This window comes from Labrus mixtus, chromosome 22 (genome assembly GCF_963584025.1).
Source record: "Labrus mixtus chromosome 22, fLabMix1.1, whole genome shotgun sequence".
Classification (NCBI taxonomy): domain Eukaryota; kingdom Metazoa; phylum Chordata; class Actinopteri; order Labriformes; family Labridae; genus Labrus; species Labrus mixtus.
In genome coordinates this window covers 15,081,327-15,101,036 of record NC_083633.1, presented here as the reverse complement: position 1 = coordinate 15,101,036, position 19,710 = coordinate 15,081,327, and the positions used below count along the sequence as shown (strand labels likewise).

Below are 19,710 nucleotides of genomic sequence, written 5' to 3'. Positions count from 1 at the left end.
CTTTTATGTAAGCACTATTGCAGCAATGGCATTCTTTGGTTGGAAATATCCCCTCTGAGAATAATAAGAACTTATAAATATTGTGAATCACCAAAAAAGAGAAAAAAATAAGCGGTGGAGACTGATATACAGCATGAGGTTTCATGTCAAAACTATAATTTGTCAAACAATGAGTGGCAGAAAAGTGAAAGTGAAATCAATGTCTGCCTTGGGAAATTACCGCTGTTCATTCATGTGTCAAGCCACTATTATGTGTGTGGGGTAAGGGGTTATTATGGATAAAATAACCCGGCCACACACCGATAAACACAACTAGGGTGCAAGTGACCTAGACTGATGCCATCAGAGAGGGAAGTGAGAGATATTTTATAGATCCATGCTGCAAACAGGCCACTGCCTATTAATCATCCTGGTGCTCTCTCGCTCTCTCTACCATCGAACAACGCCAGAATAACAGGGAACAACAGCATTAAAGAGATAATTGAAATCAAACATTTGAGAAGCACCAATCGACATAATGTATAGACGAGAGCTTTTAATGTGTTGTGGTGATGCAAAAGAAATTATTTTTGTGTATGTTTAAAAAAGTGGCTGAAGAATAGCATCACGCTTCATTTAGCCTATTCCCTTGTTATCGTGTTAAACATATCCCTGCATTACACGGGCACTTAAAATCAAACCATCTAGAGACTAAAAAGTAAATGAGTTTGATCGTAAAAAAAAAAATCTAAAAAAAAAATCAAATTGCCTGTGAGATAAACAACACACACACACAAGCATGTTTGCGCACTACTGGGGAAACGGTGTGAAAACTGCAGCCAGTTGACTTTTTTCCCGGGCTTAACTCAGCAAAAGTAAGCAAAAAGTGCAAGAGCCCAAACAAATCATGCCTGTTCCATGCTGTGCAGATGTGCCAGTAACATACTTGTCATCAGATTCAAAAACAAGGTTTGCATGCTTACTGCGCATGCATCAACACACACACACACACGCCGGATGTCGACCCTCTACCAGTCCCTAATTTCCTTTGCTACCACTGCTCAGGGCAGGCCAAGCGAACCCGTTTAAATCCCCAAAGCTATGTAGAAGTGCTAACATGCGAAAAGGGATTAAAGGCAAAATAAGGCTGTGTCTGCATGTGTGTCTCAGATGTGCCTGCAATAGCAAGATTTCATACAACAGCTAGATGTACAATAAAAGCACTTCTGTGTAGCAGGCTCAGGGCATTTGGTCAGGTTTGTTTAATACTTTCTGTTCCCAATGTTTCCAAGTTGAATGTGTTCTTAATTTTAGATTACAGTACATAACACACAATAACAATCACTGTCAGTTTTTCTAATCGAGATGTAGTATGCAAGGTGTACAGTGCTGTTGCCACGCCTCTCTGAACTGACATTTTCCGCCACATGTTTGTTGCACCCACACAAACACATGTTGCTATGCGTGGTGGTGCTTTGGAGAACTCAATCGACATCCGAGCCCTCAGCTCTCCTTAGTGACTGTAAGCGGACTGTGTGGGAGGACTGGCTCTGATAGAATGGACTGCTGTGTTATTGACTTCAATTTAGAAAGTGCTGCCTGCTGCTTTTTCCCCCCTTTCCCTTTCATAGTCAGGACCCTGCTGGCCCTTAGCCGCAGCCAACCTCCGGGGGATATCCCTGATTACACTGCTACAGAAAACACATTTAAGCAAGGTCGCAGGGTCTGGAGTTAGGGGAGGGTGGATTGGGGGGTGCTTTTTCTTTTGACCCATTTTCCATTTCTTTTCTTTTTTTTCCCACTTTATCAAAATTCTATATTTTTCTTGCATTACTTCTTCCCCTTCTACAGTCTTACTATAGTTGTCAGCAATAATGTCACCTTCCGCTTAGTTGTCTGCGTCTCAACCTGCAGCCCTCCCTACCCTGCATTGTCTGTTACCTGCTTGGTTGGACAGCTGCTGAAGTGTTGTATTGTTGGAGCTGTAGGAACACCAGCACCGAACGTTTGACGGCATGCTGGCTGCGCTCAAAGATTAGACACACTTAGCTTGGCTTCTCAAATCCTCAGCATGGAAAAAAATATGGAGACAGAGAGGAGGCGGATATTACACAGGAAAAAATAACTGGCTGGGAGGTGAGTAGTCCTATTTGAGAACAGACACACAAAAAGGAGCTCCAGTGAGCACACACATACACATTGGATAAACCTCCTTAAATGTAAAATAGTTTCTTGTTATTTTGCTCACATTGGAATTTGGATAGTTTATTTAAGATGATAAGTAACATAGACAGCCGTTGGACATCATGACATCCAAACTAGAAGCATTTTAGAAAAACTCGGTTTAGCTTTCTAACACAGGAAAATCACTGGAAAGCAGATTTTAATATTGTGTTGCCTGTACAAATATATCTGATGCAAGGAAGATAGGCTGAGAAACAAAGATTACTGGCATGCAGGCACACACAATCTCCTTTTGCTTGCATGCAAAGTCTGTAAATGGGTGTGGCCAGGTGGATTTGAAAGATGAAAAGCTGTTTCATTCTTTTCTTCTGTCCCCGAGTCTGGCCTCGGTAGGGCTAATCCTCGCCTACATGAAGCTTGATAGAGATTCTGGGATTAACACTGTAAAGATGGTTATGGTGGCTGCGATGTTAGGGAGGTGAGAGTATTTGGAGGTCAGGGCATCATTGGAGAGAAAAGACAGGAGGCCTCAGAAAAATGGCTACTGGTTAATAGTGGTTTAAGACGCTGTATTAGTGGGGATTTACATCAAAATCTCAGAATATTCAAAGTTTAAGAAGCAAACTTTAAAGCTTTTTGTATACTTAAATGTTTCATCCAATTGCTTCTAGCAGCAGACTTTCAATATCTATTTGTATACAGGCTGCACAAAAGCTAGACAACAGTATCAATTGCTTGTATGCACAATTTATCATTGTTTCAACTCCCTTTTTAATTAAACAAAAACAATTAAGTGAACTGAGACAAGCAGTAGTAATACAACATCCCAACGTGGGATTTATGTCACATGCAATATAAAGCAGCAGAGTAAACAACTTACTAGTCAGGAATGTTGTTTTGATCAAGCCAAGAACGTAAAAGCAAAAGAAGAAAGAGAGAAGGAGGGCTGAATCTGAATGAAGACAGCATCTTTGCTCCTGAGGAGCTTAAAGTTGAGAAGATTTAGCTTCTCTCTCTGCTGTGAATTACTATGTTTCTACCTTCACATTGCTCAGAGAATGAGACATCCATTTCCTATGGCCTGGCAGTTGGCAAGGCAACATTGTGATGAACGCACATAGAGGGGTGCTCCATGAATCCTAATGAGACGAGCTGACCAATGAAGTGGCCAGGGCAAAACATGGGGAGCATTTGCATTTGGTAAGAAATTATAACAAGAGGAAGCATTTATAAGGGCGTTATACCACAGGTTTAACACGATGATTTACTGTAGCATTTTATACCTTGGTAAAAAGCCAGCTCTTAATCTTATTCTAATTGGTTAAAAACTGCAAATTTAAGAAGCCAAAGTAAAAGCACTCTCATTACAAAATATGCATGAAACATCTCCTCCCATCTAGCTATCTTGGCTCAAGCTGATTGGGTTAACAGTGCTAACCTACTTGTATCTTTCTTCTGCTTCCAACTAACACAGAGCTAGGGCTAATCCCTGCTCTGGCAGCCAGTATGAACACAGCTCAACATAATGAAGCCCATTAGTCTAGAGACAATTGCTGCTAGCAAAGCTCAAACGGAAGTAAAAAATGTTCATCTTCTCCTGTATACCTTCAGTCGCCATGACCTGACCATGCCTTCATATGAGAGTGAAAACTCTGTCACACAGAAACATATGCTGAATGGGCAAACACAATTAACTTGAGACTGGCCTGCAAATTGTAGACCAGAGGAACACTGTAGAAAGTAGCAATTTAGAGGAGGAGAGAGACGGGGGAGGGGGCAGGACAGAGAAGGTGAATGAAGGGAAAGAAAGAAGTGAACAGCACAGTAAAGTGGGAAAAGATAGAGAGACAACATAATGTAGAGTAAAAAGGAAGAAGGACAAGAACAAAGACAAAGACAGGGAAACAAATAAGAAAGCACTGGGCATGCATGGAAAACACTTCAAACAAACTCTTCAAACAATATATAGGAACTTCAGGAGTATTGATACAGCCTCCCAGAATTAGATTAGTTTATAGACATAGATTAAATATTATGGTAAGTGTTCTGACTAACTAACTAAACCAACTAGCTATACGGAAGCCACTAATATACCCTATTGCCTGTTATGATCTGTTTACGCGCTGGCACATGATAAGTGTGTGTGTGTGCGTGTGTGTGTGTCATTATGTGTGTTTGAGTGATGGGGAAAATGATAAACCGTAAAAAAAAAACCCTACCAAGCAGTATAAGCCGTTATTGGGACAGTGATAGCAGCGTGTCAGTGTGTGAGTGCAAGTCATAATCTCCCAGAATTAATTCCTGGAAATTGAAATGAAAATGGGAAACACAGTGTCTAGTATTAGGTCCTTTAACTCAAGGTCAGCGCCAGTGTTCGGGGTGTCTGTGTGTGTTGGTGTTGTGCACATGTGAAGGTAAGGTGGCCTTGAAAAGAAGTCAAAGATAACATCGTGCCAGTGTGGGATGCATCGAATCGGACATTTCCGGATACTTGGAGGACATGCACGCACACTAAAAAAACACAAATACATAAAATTTGTAACAGCTCTCAGAGCACAACACAAGCCCAAAAATAGTGTGCTTCTTGTCTCCTTTAGAAAATCGCTCTCCCTGTCTCTCCTACGCACACGCACACAAACACACAGGAAACCATATGTGGACTGCCTAAGGGGCTGCTGTAAATCCTTGATCCTGGCAATAGCAGAGGCAATGACATTATCATTAGATCTATCATTCAACTGTGCATCCCTCAACTCCAATTGTCATTGCTGCTATACAATTCTGCAGGCAATCCCTCCCCCTAAATGGAATCACTGACACGCACACACATGCAAACACACACACATGCTGTTGACCTACATGTGACTGGCCACAGCCCAGATTCGCCAGCCTCCACCTCCGGGGATGGGTTCTGTAGTGTTTGCATATAGCCCTCAAACATGCTGGCTGACGGGCGGACGGGCCACACCAAAGTAGGTCGTGTGGTTGCCACTAACTACACCCAGTGCCCTCTTGGCCTGGTGCAGGCGGAGGCTCTATTGCGCCTGTGGGTAGGAAAAGGGAGGGCAGGGGTCCCACAGCAGGGGCATGGGGCTTGCATCAAAGCATGAAGGTCTCATGTATGTATGTGACAACTCATCAAGCCATCAACGGGTGGCATGTCCAGGAGGAAGGGCCAGACAACACTCTACTTATCACGATAGCATATTGATACATAACCAAATCCTTGAAAGTATAACTCCAGAGTTAACAGTTTAATGCAGTGACACAAAATAAAGGTAATACCCCAAAAAGGTCAACTAGGTTAGAGGCTTTTCTGGCTCACCTCTTTGCCAATGTCAGGGATGCCACATACCACCAGACCCACATTCAGGACCTTGGAAAACCTTGCCGTGATCAGACTTTGGCTGACAATCAAGCCATGTTAGCCATTCCAGGCCGAGATCAAAGTACATCGCAAGGTGTTGACCACATTTGGTCAGTGGAGCATCGCAGAGTTTGGCAGGCCATGACCCAGGCTCCCTCAGTGGTGAGAAAAGAGTGTCCACTGAGAGACAAAAATAGAGTGGGAATAGAAAAGACAGGAAGGAGGAGAAATTGACAAGGTAGGGGCCAGGAGAGAGAGAGAGCACCGTCCTGGCAGCGATGATCATGTTATGGGTCAGTGGGTGATTTCGGTTAGGAAGTTTGGGATGTACTATGCTTGGTGGCTAAAACACAACCTGAACTCCTGAACTCATTCTGGGTCACTCACTCATATAACTGTGGCACGACACACCGACGAGAGTGAACAGCCCCCAACCGACAAAAGAATAAAGGAGCTCCATTATGCAAAAAATCAGATTTTTCTCGTCAATAGTCACACAGATAACCGCATGCCTACATACGCATTCAGCTCAATAACAGATCAATGTAATGGTGTTTTGAGCAGCATATTTGCAGCACATCTTGCATTTGTAAAACAACCCCTTTGCATGAATAAATGCATGTGTAATATTATGTTTCCTCTCGCTTAAAGTATGCGGTGAGGAGAATTCGGTGGTGCAGCACACCTTTGATATCATCCTCTGCATGGCCGCAGTCCTGGGGAATCCCTGTGGAAAGGGAGAGGAAATAACCTCTTTCTTAACAAGGAAAATCCCCCCTATACTCCTGAGGCTGCCACCTCACTGTTACACGTGCTTCATTGAAGCCCATTCGTATTCAACTGCAGGGAAGTCAAGGAGAAAGTATGTGTGTGTGTGTGTGTGTGTATGTGTGTGTATAATATAGGAGTTGGCTCTATACTCCTGTGCCGGTGGGAATAACCTACTGCGCTACAGGCAGTGTGACCTTTACTAGCTGGCGTGCTTTTCTCCTTCCTCTCTCGTCCTCTCTCTCTCTCTCTCTCTCTCTCTCTCTTTCACACGCTTACTCTCTAAGCTCAGACACAAACACACACACCTAGCAGCACTGTCACAGCTAGCTTTACCTCCCATCAATTACCCACTGCTTCCTAGTTTAATGGACATGAAGCTTGTACAAATCATGGGAGATAGAGGGGTGATGGGACAGTAGGGTGCGCTTGTTCTGCCTCTTCTCCTGCGGCAGGAAGGTAAAGCATGTCTTGTTTTCTCTTTCTCGCCTTCCTCAACATGACCTTTGTGGCTGTGTGCTTCTTGAAGCGACAGTTTGTGCTCAAATTGAGGGTTAAGGCCTTCCTGTTTAGAGTGTTCTAACTATCTGCACAGGCATACATGACAGAGGAGGGGGGCGGAGTGTGGAAAAGGGACTAAAAGTGTAGCCAAAGAGCAGAAGATATCCTTCTGGCTTTTGATTGCATATCATTTACAGCACCTTATTTTACAATATTTATTTACATGGACACCTTCACAAAGTAAACAGATGCTTTACTTTCACTCACTAATGTATTCCTCTTCTCTGCTTTGTTTTAATATGCAGCATTATTTAAGCAACCTCCTTACATCTAGGTTTCCTTGCATTGAAGAAAGACCTCAAGATAAACTCAAATCTCTATATATATTTCAGCAACTCAAAAAAAAAGAAAAAAAAAGGGGGATTTGTTGATGTCCAGGGTCAAAATCCAACAGAAATAAACGCAATTGTGTGCTTACAGGAGATTACATATAAAGAGATAGGCAGCCAGAGATGAGGTAGAGTGACACATTGACGGGTGAAGAGTGAGCAGAGAAGGAGAGACAGCGAGGAGGGTGAGGGTGTAGTGGGTGGATGGGGGAAGTTAATGCACAAAACACACTGCATCAAACCAAAGCACTGCTCCGAGCAGGATGCGTCAGCAGTCCATTCATGTTCCTCTATTTTCTTCTAAAAGACTAAACGAAAAAGAGTGAGCCAGCAAAGGGACATAAAGTAAAATAGAATCTAAGATAATGAAAGAAGAAAAAGAGAGTGGGCATCATGAGATGAAGCGAGGAAGCGATAGAGTGAGAGAAACGGTGTCCCATCTGCCTGCCTTTTCCACCAAAGCAATGCTGGAAATCTTTGCCAGACTCGTTGGAAAGGCTGGATTATTGCCGGTGAGGATGGGGTTAAAATCTGGTTGCTGTGGGGATGCCACTGTCCATCTCTGCCTCTCGCTTGCACAGCCTGTCTATTACCCTAAGCCACACAAAAATTCAGAAAGCCACAGAACAAGAGACTGTGAGCATTAAAAAAAAAAAAGAGAGCAAAGGAGAGCAGGAGAAAACTGGTTTTTGAAGAGGTAGATCTCTAAAAAGGTCTGAGTGCTTTGAGCCTACCCAACTACCTTAGGACACTGCAGAGAGAGCAGGAGGCAGGCAGAGAGAGAGAGCGAGCGAGAGAGAGAGAGAGAGAGAGAGAGGAAGAGAGAGAGAGAGAGAGAGGAAGAGAGAGCGAGAGAGAGAGAGCGAGTGTGTGAGAGAGTCAAAGAGAGAGAGAGTGTCAGAGAGTGAGAGCCAGAGAGAGATCCAACCCGGTGCACGCTCTCTCTTTTGCTGCTACAACAGATCCTTTCCACATCGACGCTACTGTTAACGTCACGCCTGTAAGCCGCGCGCTTGCCCGGCACTCGCCTTCCCTATCTTGCTCCTCTCCCCAATCGGACGCTGTATTAGCAAGGGGGTGCTGATCACCAAGAGGAGGGGGAAAAAAGAACTGGAAAACACGAAGAAAATAAGAAAGAAGCCTGAGAGAGAGGAAGAAAAGACTGCTTTGCCACCCCTCCTTCCTCCAACCCAACCTCGATCAACCCAGCTACAACACCCCCACTCCTCCCAGCACCCCCTTCCATCCCCCACCCCGCTCCCTCTCTGAAGAAATTGACGGATTATTGGGAAGTGCAAGGGAGGCAGGCTGCAGCTGCTTCGGAGTGTGCTTCGCTACTGCTGCTGTGTGCTGCGCAGGGATGGTGTGTGCGCGTTTGCAAATGCTGCTGTCGCCACCGAGGTTGCTGAGGATGGAACGTGTGGCTCGTTAAGGGAAAGAAGAACCCAATGAGGGAAGTGTGTGTCGCCTAGCCCTTTCAACCCCCCACAGAGGACTCCTGGGGGGAAAGAAAAATTAGGACAAATCAAGTGGACACGACGTCACAGAAAGAGGGACGCAAGGGGAAAGAGTGAGAAAAAGGTAAAAGGGCTGTCAAACTGACTGACCAACCGACCAACTGATTGACTACTAAAAAGTGAACAGAGGAATACATAGCGAAGGGGGTGTCTGCTTTTTCCTGCCTTGTAAACCTCTGTTGTAAACCATCGCTTACAAAAGGCAAAGAACATTGGGAAGGACTGAGGAATTTTCATTAAACCTCTCTGAATCCCACCTGCTTTGACTTCCCTCTATTTGTCCTTTCCGCCTGGGCTTTTGTGCACAAAAAAAAAAACTGCTCTTGTGTGATCGTGTGGTCGCCTGTGCTATGGAGACCTGGGTAAGGTGTCTAGCAGGGGGATCAACTGTCGGATTCCAAGGACAAGCGAGAGAAGAGGAGCCGACAGCAAGAAGCGAGCCAGGGAGCACTGCTGCTTTGGGAGCTTGACTGGATTCCTATCTGAAATCTTTTTTTCTTTTTCTTTTTTTTTCTCATCAACAAGGAAAGGGAGAACAAAAAACAATCACAAAGGGCCTCCAAACCTTTCTCTTTGGATTTATGGATTTACAAAATAGCTCTGCTTAAGTTCTATGGCATTGATACCTGTTTTGTGAGCAAATATAAAAACCTTTCTTTGCTGCTCTTGGGATATACATACAACTGGTGTGAATACCACAGCTCTTTCTGGTTGCAAAGAGGAGCGAAGCTATTAAACTCAATTGATGGACCTGTTATAATAACTTGAGGTAGGTGTCTAGTGTTTCAACCCCTCTTTGCATCAATTTGTAACACCTACCCTTCCTTCTGTCTTCTACTTAGGTTTTTGTTGCTCAATTTTCCATAATGTCTATCTCATACATACATTTAAGACAGGTCAGCCCTCCCTCACCCTCTTTTTCTTTATGCCCCTGAGAATAGCTCATGGGAAATAAAGCATTACTTGACTGAGAAAAGGTCAAGCTCCCTTGGCCCTTTGCAACCCCCCTTCCCCCATCCCCAACCAACCCGTCCTTTTTAGTTCCCTTAACCTATTATCTCTGAACCCCTTGACACTACTACCAACCAACAAGCTACTTGCCCTATCCCCAAAGCCCCTACACACCACCCCCAAACACCCCCAACCTCCCCCCCAGATGATGCTGAATTATGAACGTGCCACATCATGAGTCTCCTGGGGCGGGTAGCTGTGCATCGTGCCAGGAAAGCCGCCCTGCTTTGTGTAGTCTTCCTGATGGCGCGAGCGTGGAGCAGCGCCTCCCTGGCCTTGGCGGGGGCGGCGGTGTCTCAGGGACCCCAGGGCTGTCCACCCCAGTGTTCCTGCAGTAATCAGCAGGGGAAGGTGGTGTGCACCCGTCGTGGCCTCACCCGTGTGCCCCCTGGCATTCCTGCCAACACGCGACACCTCAATCTAATGGAAAACGCCATCGAGGCGGTGCAGGCTGACTCCTTCCGCCACCTGCACCACCTTGAGGTGCTCCAGCTTGGGCGAAATGCCATACGGCAGATTGAGGTGGGCGCGTTCAATGGACTTACCAGCCTCAACACACTGGAGCTGTTTGACAACAGGTTGACAGTAGTGCCCAGTGGGGCCTTTGAGTACTTGTCTAAACTAAGGGAACTGTGGCTGAGGAACAATCCCATTGAAAGTATTCCCTCCTACGCCTTCAACCGGGTGCCCTCACTAATGCGACTGGACCTTGGAGAGTTAAGGAAACTGGAGTACATCTCGGAAGGAGCTTTTGAGGGCCTACAAAACCTCAAGTACCTCAACCTGGGCATGTGCAACATTAAGGGAGATATGCCAAACCTGAGTCCCCTCAAGGGTCTGGAGGAGCTAGAGATCTCTGAAAATCTCTTCTCTGAGATAAAGCCAGGCTCCTTCAAAGGCCTGCGCTCCCTGAAAAAACTTTGGGTTATGAACTCGCAAATTACAGTTATAGAACGAAATGCTTTTGACGACCTTTCTTCATTGGTGGAGCTTAACCTTGCCCATAACAATCTGAGCGCTGTGCCACATGATCTGTTCTCCCCGCTCAGGTATCTGGTGGAGCTCCATCTCCACCATAACCCTTGGAACTGTGGCTGTGAGGCTGTGTGGTTAGCACGCTGGCTAAGGGAGTACATCCCTACTAACTCAACTTGTTGTGGACGCTGTCACTCACCTGCCAGCATGAGAGGTCGACAGCTGGTTGAGGTGGACAGAGGAGAGGGTGCTGCAGTCCAGTGTTCTGCACCTTTCATTGCTGATGCACCAAGGGACTTAAACATCTCAGCAGGGCGAGTGGCTGATCTTCGTTGTCGCACTGCTCCAATGTCTTCAGTGCGATGGCTTCTACCCAATGGAACTATACTGACACATGCCTCAAGTCATCTGAGAATATCTGTCCTCAATGATGGTACCCTGAACTTCTCAAATGTCTTGGCACTAGACACAGGAACCTACACTTGCATGGTGTCCAATGCAGCTGGAAACTCCAACGCCTCAGCCTACCTCAATGTGAGTGCAGCTGAGCTTAATACATCCAACTTAAGTTACTTTACAACAGTGACAGTGGAGGTCTTGGGGCCAACTACTGAGATGCCCAAACCTAAAACCACCACAACCACAGCTTCTGCTGCAGGGGCTGGGGTACCTGGAGGAGGAGGTGTAGGCCTGGGGACAACAACAACAACTGCCTCCCCTTCAGTCTTTCAGCCAGTGTTTATCTCCACACCAACTGTTTTACTGCAAAGCACTGACAGCCCACCAGGTGCCGCTAAGCCGTCTGTGGCACCAGGAATCCAAGGTGCCACCAGCAAGCCTGGCAAGCCTGGGCCAAGCCTCGATGAAGTGATGAAAACGACAAAGATCATCATTGGTTGCTTTGTTGCAGTAACACTACTGGCTGCTGTCATGCTCATTGCCTTTTACAAATTGAGAAAGCGCCACCAGCAGAGGAGCACAGTGGCAGCTGCACGCACTGTTGAGATTATCCAGGTGGATGAGGAGGACCTTCCACCACCGGCGTCTGCTGCTCAAGAGACAGCTCTCACATTGCCTGAAATCCGGGACCACAACAACATACACAAACTGGACTTTATTAGCCACAAGACTGACTACAGCTTTCACAAACCCAAGGCCGAATACAAAACACAGCCAGATTTTACCCTACACAAGCCAAAGGCTGAGTATACCACATACAAGGACTTTAGTAGCCACAAATTCATCCCAGATTACAGCACTCACAAATCTACACCAGATTTTAGCCTTCATAGACCAAAGCCTGACTATAGCTCATTTAGACAGGACTACAGCACTCACAAACCTAAAGCAGAATACAGTCCATTCAAACAAGACTTTGGAACTCACCCAAAAACTAAACCAGACTACAGCCCCTTCAAACCAGATTACAGCACTCATCCTAGGCAGAAAACAGACTTCAGCCCATTCAAACGAGATTACAGCACCCAACCAAAACCTAAACATGACTACAGCCCATTAAAATCTGACTATAACACACAGCATAAACCTAAGGCTGAATACAGTCCATTCAAGCCTGACTTTGGCACCCACCCAAGACCTAAACCTGATTACAGCCCATTTAAGCCTGATTATAGCACTCAGCCTAAACCCAAAACAGACTACAGTGCCCAGAGATCTAAAACTGACAGTACCTACAAACCTAAGGACCCTTACACCCCCCACAAGACTGCAGCTGATTATAGCGCCTTCAAGACTGACTTCAGCCCCCACAAAGCGGATTACAGCGCCTTCAAGTCTGACTTTAGTCCACATGCTCAGAGACCTAAAATGGATTACAGTCCACACAAAATGGACTACAGCCCCCATAAAGTGGACTACAGCACTCTAAAGCCCAAATACAACACCTATAAACCGACTGGTCATGGGGCTAAATGGACAGACAACAATGTTGGGAACTCTTTGCCTCGAACCTTGCCCAGCACCATTACAGCAATGGCTGAGCCCTATGTCATAAAAACTCACACTAAGGAGAAGGTACAGGAGACTCAGATTTAAAAAGGCCCCCCAAAGGCTCCCCATACTTTCCCTAGGTCCCTAGCTCCAACCCACCCTAGTCCTATGCCCCACTGCGTCATTTCTTCATAAAATCATGCAATAGAATGCACAAAGAAAAAAGGACAGGAACTACTTTTTTTGTACAGAGTGCAAACTTAAAGACTGACAATTTCTTGTTGTACATGCTTATAAATAAATATATATATGGACAAATTGAAACTACCATGGGCTGGTGATAGAGAAACATATATTAAAAAGAAATTGAAACTATTTTCTAACTTGTAACTTCTATTTAAAACAATGAGTTGTTTAAGATGCTGTCTTGACTTTGACAAATGAGGGTAGTGTTGTTTTAAAAAGGGGCATTCTGTGTGATTTTTACACCATGCTACAGAGAATGCAGTGATAAGAAAAAAAAATATTTATACTGAGAAGACTTTCTTTAACAAAAACCTAAAAAAGATCAGTGTTGATCTTTACAGGTTTATCTTGTAAAAGCACCAAGAATTTGTACTGTGCCAAATGTTATAAAATGCAATAAAAAGGATTTTTGGAAGAAAAAGTAAGTATTAGAAAGATGTTTTTTCCCCTTTGCTTCTTCTCCTAGCGTGTACTGTAACGATCAGCCAAATGCTTTAGACACTGCAGTAAGACGCTGCAGCTATACTTTAACCCTACGTGTGCTGAATGACTCAGGCAGAATGAATCACGGTGCAAAAGTGGATAGTGCTTTCTGAATTTGATCAAAGCCTGCAATTATATTATGTGTCTATATATGAGAATATGTTCAGATTTTAGTTTACACCGCCAGTGAGCTTTGTGGTGCTTCATAAAGGTGTGGCTGATAAAAATGAATGACTTCTCTGCATTACTAAGTTCTACGAATGCATTAATATGTTATAAGATGAAACTATATTAGTTCCGCTAGGAGACCTAGAAAACGTTTATACAATCTAATGTTCATTGAAATGCTCATTCCATAATTCTTTTCTGTGATGCAAGGTGGTTGTGTTACTTAGCCCATTTTATACATTATAAACTGGTATTATTAATCATGTACCTAATGAGTGAAGAGGGTGATAAATTAAGGTGAAATAATGTTTGGGTGTTTAGACTGTCTTGCACTTTGCCAAAAATATAGATCCTCATTTCACTTTTCATTGCATTCCCAGCTGTTGTGCCTCCATCAATCAGTACGGGGGGCTTTTTATGGTGACAAATGCATTCAGGTCTTGCTGTTAACTGTGCATTTTTCATCTTTGACAATATCACCCCTCTCAGACATTATATAGCCTCAGTTCTCTGCCTAACAAAGAAAGATAACGTAACAACATACATAGTGGTTAGTATACATGTATAAGACATGTGAGCCAGTTTGTCTGAAATCACAGTATGTACGATTGAAGACCAAGAAAGATTGTTGAATTATTTCCCTCTCCTACTTATTAAGATACTTGTAGATAGTAGCTCAAGCTCCCTGGGAGAAGAGAAAAACAGAAAGAAAAAAAGACAAAGACAAGTAATGTGAACAAGCATTGGAGCACCAAAAGCAAAAAACTGAATAACATGTTCGGAATGAGCAACATGTGGGTGAAAGATGACAAAGAGAATACTACAAAATGACTCCAGGGGATTGATTGAAAGCTTTCCGATCCATAATCATGACAGCCAACACAGATAATCTCATTAACCTTTAGAAAGCAGCAAAAATATTAAAGAAAACTATCATCAAATATAGAATTAAAAAAACACAAATAACTACTTCCAAAGATGCATATCAGTACCATCATTTTGCTCTCAGATGTATACAGGCAAGAAAAGCTTTGGCTTTGTTTTACATAACCAGTAAGAAGTGCTACACATGGTAAACTGCTTGGATTAGTACCTTAAAGCCAAGCTATGAAAAATTAGGGAGTGACAAATCAAAGGGGAAAGTGGGATAAGAAATGCAGATTATGGGGATGCTGAGGACGGAGAGTGAACATATTTTGCACGGTGTCTAGATTTTTTGCCCTTGAGGTGTTTTTAAAAGGATAAATTGTTATTTGTGTCAGCACTTTTCTTTTAAATGTGTAATTTAACGCCCTTACATCATTGCTTTATTATGAGCCAATATTAGTGACAAAGGAAATATTGGACATGAAGACCGATAGAGCCAGAGAGACATATTACAAATGGTTACATACCAAGGTGTCCCAATTGTATTAATTGCTTGTTATCGCAAGTCCCTCCATTTAATAAAAAGTGCCATCAAATTAACTAAAATCAACCTACTGCAGTTTAACAAGGGGCCTCTCAACTGGTCACTTGGGAAAACATCAGACATGTTAAATCAACAACAGTTTTCACGATGTGTCCCCTGTTTATCACTCAGCCTGCACATCAAATATGGAGCAGTTACGGCAACAAATGAGCTAAATGTATCAAAGCATGCAAGTCTGTGTGTAAGAGCCCATGTATGTTTGTCTTTTGTGCCAGCTTTGTACAGGGGCAGTAGATGTTTAACATGGAAAAGGGAGTGAGAGCAGAATTATATAACTAAACTACAAATTTAGCATGCCAATTTTGGTGCCAGGAGCCAAATTGTTAAGGGGTAAGCCATAATACTGCAACATCCACTGTACAAATTAAGTTGTGGATGTTTGTGGCATGCCATTCACCTCTCTCCATATATCCTGTCTCCACCTCCACTATCAGCTTTCCCCTGAAGGCAAATTGTCAACACTGGAGTCCTTATTTTTAAGAAAAGAAAGAAAGCAAACATTTCATACTGTACTGAATATTTGTCACAATGCTGACTCATACTGCTCAAATCATCGCTTTGTCTTCCACTCCTGTTGTTTACTTCGATATCATAGCTATGCAAGGCTTGATTTCCTGTCTCTAAAGTGAAACAGGTGAGGAGAATATTCCGAGCATACTGATAGCATCGTGTTTGATCTAAATGGTGTGTGTAAATGGTGTGTGAAAATTGGTTTGATGGATTGTAAGCAGCTTCTTGACTAGCTGTACATACAGTATTGATAAGTAGCCGTGTTGTGACGTTCAATTGCAAGCTTGGCCATTCTTACCAGTTTCTTGCATCAGTATGTTATAGAAGGATGACACTCATTCTACCTCTGTGTTGTGCCATGAGGTCATATATTAGGCTGCTCTGTGCTATAAAAGGCTCTGTCATACTATCCAGTCAACATGGCTAGAGGGTCATCAATCAGCCAATCAGCTAGCCAGCAACTAAAGGGCCCGTCTCCAAGGGAAACACTCCTTCCCCTCCGTCCCTTCCTCCTTCACATCATGTCGTCTTTTCTGTCTGTGTGCTTCATTAGCAATCATGGAGCCATTTGAAAGAGGAAGCAAGGCAAGATGCACCTACTTACACACAGCTCACAGAGCCTGGGGATGGAGGGGGAAAGAGAGCAAATGGAGGTTTGAGTGAGAGGAGGAAGACGATAAAGTGATACAGAAATCAAGATGTAGGAAAGCAAGACAGATTTGCTAGAGCGCATGTATTGGGTTGCAAGAAAAAGAGGGAAATTCGGCCAGAAGTTAAGAAAAGTAAAAGGATCTAAGATGCAAACAGCAGACACCAATGAAATGCAAGACATACAAAGAAAATGTGGCAGTGCTGAATAAAGTGGCTGATAGCACATAGAAGCGTTCCTGAGGGATTAGAAGAAAAACGGAAGAGGAAAAGCAAAAAGTAAAAGAGAAAGGCAGATCACACCACAAGGAAAAGCAGGAAGGCTGAAGGAAGTGGCAAAAGAGAAAATGGTAAAACACAGGAAGAAACAGAGCTGTAGAAAGTGATTAAAATAAACTGAAAACGAGAGAAAAAGAAGAAGAGAGGAGAAAACAAAGCACTCAGAGCAAGTAAAAGAGAGCAAAGGCTCTTAGGAGAGGCGTAAGCAGAGCAAATGTGATGCAAGAGTGCCAGCTACAGATGGAATGGGGGATATATATCCTGGCCATCATGGCTCCAGCATGATTGGTGAACGGCCTGGACTGCACCATGAGGGTGTGGTGGTGGTGTGTGGGGGGGGGGGGAGGATGGAGTGTGATTTTATAGCACAGTGCAGCAGATAAGAAGTGCTGATACCAGTAATGGACTGGACCACTGGGGGTACTTGAGGAAGGGAGACCGGTGAATATGAGGAAAGAGAGGATGGGGGGGGGGATCAAGGGGTCAGTGCAAATGAAACAGTAGGGACGATAACAGTGCAGCCATGTGAATGCGTATGTGTTCCCAAGTGTGAGCAGGAAGACACTGAATTTAACAGCCTTTAAACCAGCAGCAAAAGCAAACAATTTATTTTCTCTCTCATCAATTTCAGACAGGAGCTCATTCTCGACCAAAAAGGTGTCATAGGACATTTTGAAACTAAAGTCTTTTCTCTTAATTAGATAGATAGAGTTTTAGTTGCAAATTAAGATACAAATAAGGAGCACAGACGACTGTGTTAAAATGTTATTTAATTAAAATGACCAAGAGGATTTTCAGAGGGTTGGTTACTTTTGAGGCAACACTTTAAATAGCTCATCTCATTATCTGCTAAACATTTGTAGAAATGTGTGTCGGATTTTATAATGATTTAGACAACTTACACTTCTGGTTAAAAATAAAATAATCTTTACGAATCTAAAACATTTGGTTCAACATTTTTGCGTTCCTTGGAAGTTGATTGCAGGTGATCTAAGGAGCTGAAGTAAACACTAAGATTACTACACAACCTTTGATCACAGCCTTAGTTCAGGGCTGGTCTATATACTGTACAAAACAACAGTAAAGTTAAAGGTGTTTCAAAGCCTGATGGCATCTTCTGTTCTAAAAAGCTGTTAGGGTTAGCGGTTCATCGCGCCTTCAACGTTAAGAGTCACAAGTTTTGATGATTTAGGAGAAGTCTGTAAGTTGTGCATAACATTATTAACATAGTGATGGCAAATGTAAGAGTACTTTGAAGTCCCCCGAAACTGTTACCCCTGGTTTAAGCTAGCTAGGTCTATGGGCTTCCCAGTGTATGTGTGGTGTATGTGGGTTTATTTTTTGTGTGAGCACTAGCCAGTGTGCTAGTGGAGCAGACAGGAGGCTATTCTAAGCAGGCCTAGGAGCGTGCTGCCATGTGAGTCAACATGAGTCAGTGCAAGAGAGTTGTTTGGTCCTAATGTCAAATAGAGGGACCGGAGTCGTAGTCGCACACTGTATATCATCTATACGCAGAGCAAGGACGTGCTCGTTGTGACCAGGTCTTTTGACGCTGTCAATATAAAAGGAATAAATATAAAGAAACCTAAAGCAAGGAGATAAAGGTCTCTTAGGTGTTAATGGACTGGAGAAAACGGTGAAGGGAGGTTGACGTTTGCTGACTTTGACTGTGTGAAAACTAATGCAAATATCCATATTCAATGACCAGCTGGTGGTTTGATTTGTTGATACTCGGGTCAACAGAGGCAGAAGAAAAAATTTCATCACAGTATACCGTTGGCAATGAGCCCAGTGCTGTCAAGTCTGTAGTGTTGAATAGGTGCATGCCAACAGATTTTATTGGATATACACTGCAGTCAAACCAACACTAGATTCTGTTGCTAAAACTGAGTGGCAGGTGGGCTGTGTGAGCTATTTTTACCGTGTAGAGGACCACTCGAGTGTGTTACGCCCTGTGAGACAGACTTTATTGCCCTTTCGGTGAAAAACATCCCTGTATTTTCTTAGCAGCCACCGACGATGAAGCCTTTCTTTTATGACCCCGTCCAGTAGTTGAGGCTGAGGTGTGTGTGTAGTAAATCATGTCCACTGAGAGCAGCAAACGGGGGGGGGGGGGACTGAGACATATGTGAGGAGGTGGAGTGTCGAGGTTTTTGTGCGCGCACACATATAAGGACATGTTACACAAAGACACAGGCAGGCGCATACACACAGAGGGGGAAAAATTAACCCCTTGACCATTAATTTCACTGCTTTTGTTGAGATTTACAGCTTGGGGAGAAATCATGATCACAGGCACAGCATCGCCAAGGTTACTGTGCTCTGGATAGATATTTTTCACTCACAGAAACACAAAGAATAAATGTCCAAAGCTACATCGTGTATATGCTCTTGTTGCAGCCAGCTTACAAGTGAGCTTGACGCGCTGCAAACCTAATCTTCACAGGTATCCACTCCCATCAAAAAAAAGTCTGATAATATTATTTTGAAAATATCAATTGGTACTGCATACACATTCCACACTGCTGCAACTGAAGCCAGGTTCAGTTATGCGTAACTCTAAATATTGAAAAAGTAATATAATGCAATATACAATAAACCAATCCTCACTTCTCCTGGATTCTCTGCTACTTTATCATGCATGCCTTATCACCTTGCTAAAGAAAAAGCAGTAAATGTATGCTGTCGTAATCTTAGAGTACTGAAGTGTGAGGAACCTCCCCTCCCTTCATGTAATTTCCCCGAGACATTCAGACATTTACATCCATGTTGTTATGTTAAGATTCCCCTTCTGAAAAGGTGAGCAGATGTTATTTTCTGGACTATTTTTGTACTTTAGTTTCCATGGCACTCCGGCATGTAACCATGCAAATTCAGAGCCTAAGAAAGAACAGAGGAGGCATTGGGATTACTTTTCAGTGTTCTGCAATTTATCTTTTCTAGGATGAGAATGAGCTCATCGGGGTGTAGACATTTTGGTGATTGTGGAGGGGTGGGATAGGGGTGACAAAATGGCCTCCTGCATTGTACAAGACATTAAAGCAAGGAAGGGCAGGAGAATTAACTGAGTGAGGGAGTGAGGGCAACACATTATCTATGACACCCTGATTTAGTGATTCAGGGGGTCGCAGTGCCAAATTGAAGAAGGACACAAAGAGAGAGAAAAGGATGGTGAAGAAATGTAGACGAAGGGTAAGGATGGGGAACAAAAAATGGAAACGAAAGGAGAATTGAAGAGGAGATTGCAATAGATAAGAAGACCCC

The 19,710-nt window shown here is 43.6% G+C and overlaps 2 protein-coding genes across 2 annotated transcripts in view; one reads left to right on the top strand and one right to left on the bottom strand.

The window, feature by feature from the left end:
- Positions 1-19,710, bottom strand: part of snd1 (staphylococcal nuclease and tudor domain containing 1) — a 167,226-nt gene that overhangs the window by 77,867 nt on the left and 69,649 nt on the right. The gene's annotated exons all lie outside the window — the stretch shown is intronic.
- lrrc4.1 (leucine rich repeat containing 4.1) lies at positions 8,113-13,308 on the top strand. Its single transcript, XM_061029705.1, has one exon. It carries the CDS (start codon positions 9,891-9,893, stop codon positions 12,744-12,746), a length of 2,856 nt encoding a protein of 951 aa, XP_060885688.1. The 5' UTR covers positions 8,113-9,890; the 3' UTR covers positions 12,747-13,308.